The sequence below is a fragment of the Medicago sativa genome, chromosome 5 (genome assembly GCF_051527215.1).
Source record: "Medicago sativa cultivar Bolivia chromosome 5, Bolivia_mono, whole genome shotgun sequence".
NCBI classification, from domain to species: Eukaryota; Viridiplantae; Streptophyta; class Magnoliopsida; order Fabales; family Fabaceae; genus Medicago; species Medicago sativa.
In genome coordinates this window covers 67,545,662-67,551,661 of record NC_140753.1, presented here as the reverse complement: position 1 = coordinate 67,551,661, position 6,000 = coordinate 67,545,662, and the positions used below count along the sequence as shown (strand labels likewise).

Below are 6,000 nucleotides of genomic sequence, written 5' to 3'. Positions count from 1 at the left end.
TAGGATAATAGTAACCGGGTTCTAAAAAAGGTTCCCAAGTTGCAACCTCTCCGACGTATATCACGGTGTCACGAGACAACACTCGCTCCATGATTATACGTGGAAGGTCTAACTTGAGTGTAGTATCGCGTGACGACTAAAACTCGAGACAACACCCGGTTTAGCCTCCGCACTACATCCTAGAAAATGGCCATGGATGGGTTTGGTTATCTACGGTTCATAGCGTCATAGAACAATTAGAAGCAAAGTGCCTAAACGCGACAACTCGCGCCGACAACATCACCCCCCAAAATGCCTCAGCTATGTGGGATTGATCGCATAATCCAAAACACGAGGCAACCCCCGGAATGAATTGTCGATTATATCCCTCCTAAATCCTAAGTTCACTCAGCCCGGGTGCAGGACTTTTGATATTCTCACCCCACACGTTTGCAAGAAATTAAACATTTATTCAAATAGGAAAGCAAGTAAAAGAACAAGTAAAAATACAAGCGCAAGCGTGGAAATAAAGACTAGGCGTAACTCTCGAATCTCCCCAGTGAAGTCGCCAGCTGTTTTATCTTGGTTTTCGGGTGTCAAACATTGATTACGTTTGAACCTTTTAAACCGGTGATATCTTATTTTTTCTTGGGAAGGGAAAAAGTAAGCAAAACCCTTGAGAATCGAGGTCCGGGAGTTGTTTTCGCTATGGGAAGGTGTTAGGCACCCATAACGACTATAGTAACCTATAGGAACCGTCTTTAATTTCTACGCGCGCGCTTTATTTTTAAATGCTATTTGAAAATGTTATTTACACCTAAAAGTTACTAAGTGAAGAATTGGAGGGAGAAGAATGTTTTTGGATTTTTATTTTAGTTGAATTGAAGGAATTTTGTTCCTTGCCTACGTACCCGTTTAAGGGATCAAATCCACCGTAGTTCTCTCTCAAAAAATGTTTTTGTTTTTGTTGGTTGATTTTAAGTTTGAAAAATTGGAATTTTGAAGAATAGAAAGAGGCCTCAAGGGCATGAGATTTATGAAATTGTGAGGTTGGATTAGTGAATTGCAAAATATGGTCAAAGTATGATTAATTTTCATTGAATTTTTGATTAAGAAAATAAAAGGAAAATTCAATGGGGTTTTGGACCCCAAGGTTTATTTTGAAAATGGTTTGAATGATGTTTGTTCACATTTTTTTGGAAATTGATTTTTCTAAGTATAAAGCCTAAACATTCATCTAAACATACAATCCTAAACATACATCTAAACATGCATCTCCTAACTATATAGTGATGTGTGTGCATGTGTCGGTGCTTGTGTCGGTGTACATCATTAGAGTCCATTGTCCTTTACATCACATCCTAGATACATTCTATGGCCTCTTTGCCAAGAAATTAAAATTGCATGAAAGTAAAATATTACAAGAATTTCCTAAGTCTTTACATTCTAATTTTTGCATGAAATTGAAACTTAAAGTGCAAGAAATTAAAGTGAATGAGGTGATGAAGTATGGAATGCTCATGATATATGAAACAATGAACAAATGGTTAGTAGAATAAGATGTGAAATGACATGGAAACAAGCAAAAGAACATAGTAAAATAACTAGAATTTAATAAGGAGATAGCCAAGAATTTAACCGAGGAAAGAAAGGTAAAAGGCTTGAATTCAACATAATGCTAGGCAAGATTTAATACCTAGATTCTCATATTTTTGGAAGGCTTCAAAGAGTTTAATCCAATCACAAACATGAGAATCATGGGAAATTAACATGCCAACAATTCTAATGATTCCAAGTCTTCTTATATTTTTATTCATGCAAGAGAAATCCACATTATACACAAAACACAAAGTCCACAAAAATCATTCTTAAAACAGCAAGTAAACACCCAATTTTATGAGGCAAATCATCACAAAAATTACATGCACACTATCACAATCATAGGCCGCATCATCAAGTTCAAGATGCATCAAAGTTTTGCGAGATTTTAACGACAAAGTAGCAAGATAACGAAAAACAAACACACATACTTTTTTGAAGTAAATTTTAACATGCAATTATTTTTCAAAAGTCAAGTATCGAGCATCAAAATTATCACAATGAAAAATCCACAAAAACTTAGAAGTTCTTCCTTTAAACAAAACAAAAAAGGCACCAACGTTAACAAGGATTGATTTAATAAAGCACAAGAGAATTTTTTATACATTTTGATCAAAATCTAACAGGTAAAAGTCATCAAGATTCACAAAAAGTATCAAGAACATATTATAATTTTTTGGGGAATTTTTCAAGAGTTCTTGAAGAGACAGGGGTGTGAAAAGTACTGCAGGGGTTTAAAACAGTAAAACTGTAAAGAGGAACAAATAGAAACAAATACCAGTTGGGCTTAAGGAAAAGGCTGGGTTAACCCAACGGGTCATGGGTCGTGGGTTGATTGAACCGGTTTAGAATGAAAGAAAGTTGCTCACGTGAACTCTCTTCTTCCTCTAATAGAAAATGTGCAGCGCCATTCCCTTCTTCTTCTTCTCACCAAACGTGTTCTACCCCTCCCTCACTAGCTCCAAGCTTCATCGCCCCCAACAAGTTTCCGGCGGCGGTTGGCCGGCCAGGGGTGGCGGCGCCGCCGCCTAAACTTCTTTTTTCTCTCTTCTGGAAACGTTTTCTTTTGCTGATTTTGTTGTGGATCCGAGTTCTTGCAGGGCGAATCCGTCTGGCTCCCTTTCACCGTTTCATGCTGCTGTTCTTCGCGTTTTGTCCCCACAACTCCGATGCTCTTCTCCTCACGATCGGTTTCACTTGCTTCGTTTCGGATTCTGGTCGTATGCCTTGTGCCGCCGTTGTTTTCGACGGATTCGAGAAGTAATTGATGATGAATTAATCGCCCTGCTCTGCTTGATTAGGTTCTGCGACCTTGAGATTTGTGAGTCTGGATTTGTGGCCGTTGTTGAAGAACGACGACGAATTCGTCCTCAAAATTGGACCGTTGCTACAGATTGAAATCTGTTAGCTTCGAATCTGCGAGAAAGCGTAATGACGGATTTGTAAAATTGAATGAGAATGGGAGAGATTAATCGGTGAACTTGTGTAATTGAAGGTTGTTGTGGTGGTTGTGGGACTTGGATGATGAAGGTTTGTGGTGGTTTTTGGAATTTGAATGATGAAGATTGGGTGGTTTTTGATGGTTAGGGTGGTTAAAGGTGGTGGTTTAGGTTGGTTATGGTGGTGGAGTTAGTTAGAGGTGAGAAAAGTGGTGGTTATGGAGGATGAGAAAGTTGGTTAGGGTGGTGAAGAGTTGTTAGAAGAGAGGGAAAATTGAGAGAAAATAAATTATGAATTTTTGTGATTTTTTGGAATTTTGTGAAAAATGATTGGTTCCATGAACCTTGACCAACTTTGACCTATTTATAGGTGATGTGGAAATGCTTGGACCAATGATGGACTGCCACGTGGCACTTGACTTGTAACAAACTTTTAAAGGCCAATAACATTTGGACACATGGCACTTGGACTCTAACAAACTTAAAAGGGATTAAAATGTAAATAACAAAAGTACGAGGACTAAAATGAAAATTAAACTAAAATTGAATTGAAAAAAGTAAATTGAAAATTAACGTAAAGCGAGACGATTAAAAACAACGAAGCAGACAAGAGTTTTTATGTGAAATGACCAAAACGCCCCCTAGGGACTAAAACGACTCAAATGCAATTTTAAAATGATTTTTTAACAAGGGATTAAAGCAAGAGTTTATACAAGCGAATTAAAATACTCAGAGACAATTTTTAGAATTTAAACAGGGTTTTAACACATGAAAAGACTAAAATGCCCCTAGGGGCAAAACTGACTCAAAATGACTTTAAATGCAATTTTTAAAATGGGTTTTGACATAGAATGAAACAGAGACTTATTCAAACTACTTGAAAGGACTCAAACAAATCTTTAAAAGACTGAAAGAACTTTTGACATAGGAAATGACTAAAATGCCCCTAGGGGCTAAACTGACTAAAAAATGACTCAACTGATACTTTCTGAAATGAATTTTGACATGAGATTGAAACAAGGAAAGACTCAAACAATTTTCAAAGATTAAAATGAGTTGAATGCAGGAAATGACTAAAATACCCTTTTACATGAATTTTGCAAATAATATTGAAATAAAATGCAGAGAAAGATGCAATTAATCAGAGACATATCAAATGACTTATAATGCAAGAAAAGAAGAATTAAACAAGTATTTTTAGGTCCAAAATTAGGGTATAACACTAACACGCAATTAAAACAACATAAAACACGTAACTAAAACATAAAGCAACGACTTAATTCAACAACACATAACTAACACACAATTAAAACAACATAAAACACATGGTTAATTAAAACATAACACATTATCACGGATCATCTAAACTAACTTCTTCCTTCTCTGGTCCCTCCAGCAGAGCCCTGATCTCTTCGTAGTTCCTGGGCCGGTGCAAACTTTTCAGGATTTGTTCAGCAAATCTAACCAACGAAGCGTCCAACTCGATCGGTCCTCTAGCGCTGTGCTGACCAAAGACAGAGAACATGGTTCTCACGTCGTCATCGTTTGTGAGTTTCATCCAGCTGAAGCGTAGAGATCCGGCTGAGTCGGACAATGGACATCGATATTCAACACCGACCACCCTCCTAGTGTCTCTGCGGTTGAGTTGACGGTTGATTTGATCCAGCTCATCTTTCAGCCCGGATAGGGTGACATCGGCGCGAATCCTAAACAGATGGGGTGGTGTTCCACCGTTGTAGTAGACTGCCGCTAGCTTAGTGTTCGGATCAAAGCCAGAGAATTCCATGATTTTTTTTTTCTGGTGTAGTTTACTTGTAATGAAAATAGGGACCCCTATTTATAGAGGTATTTGGGCGTTGTGGACCACAAAAATTGTCGGTACAATGCAGGCCACACAGAAGAATCCAATGCTGAATCAATCCGGATTATACAATCCGAACCAACCCTCACCGTACACAACGTCCCAAGTTTCACTTTGGGACACCCCATTATCGTCTCTTTCCGGAATACGTAATCCGGAGTGCATGCGTAATCCGGATTATATCTTCCGGACTTCACCAGAAGTTTTGGCCGGTGGTCTGCACCACAAAGAAAATGTTTTTCAAACGTTTTGGGCGGTGGTCAAGTGTAAAAACACGTTTTTTGACCGACATTGATGACCTCCCACACGTTTTTTAACCCCCTTCCCCTATAAATATGGTTCATTTTCTCAAAAAATTTCACACCTTCTTCTTTCTTCTCTTCTCCTCTTCTACAACGATGTGTTTCCATCGTTGGCCTTTCATAGAAAGAGACCTCTTTGGAAATCCATCAGGGTCATATGATCGGTCAATAGGGTAGAGGTCAGTCTGAATCTGAGGTGGGTTTGTCTGGGTGTCATGTTGACCATCATGGTCTCTTGTCCCCACCAACAGATTTTCTTCTTCCCCGCCATCTTCTTTCCTCCCACCCTCTTTCCTCTTCATCAGTGGCTGGAGTTAGAGCTGGAGCCACTGGTATAGCTTATGTAATAGGATAGGATTAGAAATAGATTTAGGATATTATGTAATAAGCTTAAAAAGCTTGAAAGCTTGAAAATTATTGTAATGTATTGTTCATATATTAATAAAATGAATTGTTTTTATGTTTGTGTCTTTTTATTTATGTTTTTTAGTTTATTTGCATTTTCTTTTACGAATTGTAGACCTTACAATTGCAAAAGTTCTGATAAAACACTATTCCAGGTAATATAATCCGGATATATCTGCAAATTTCTAACAATGAAATCCGGAAAACAAAATCCGGACAAGGGGTAAAATTGGAAAAAAAATTGGGCGCGTGAGGAAAGGCATAGGGTGGGAAAAGTAACACTCTTCCCAAAAACACAAGTCATGTAATATTGTGGTGGGCCTTATCTTAGAAGACAGTATGATGAAAAGCCCATTTCAATCTCATGTTGGTAGAAGGGGTAATACAATTGCTCTTTGAAAATTGCTTTTCTGAC

At 37.9% G+C, this 6,000-nt stretch overlaps 1 protein-coding gene across 1 annotated transcript; it reads right to left on the bottom strand.

Annotated features, from left to right (window-relative positions):
- Positions 1–4,368: 4,368 nt before the first annotated feature.
- Positions 4,369–4,803, bottom strand: LOC146924278 (uncharacterized). The gene has a single exon (XM_085711839.1). The coding sequence runs from the start codon at positions 4,801–4,803 to the stop codon at positions 4,369–4,371; it is 435 nt and encodes a 144-aa protein (XP_085567965.1).
- Between the last annotated feature and the right edge of the window lie 1,197 nt (positions 4,804–6,000).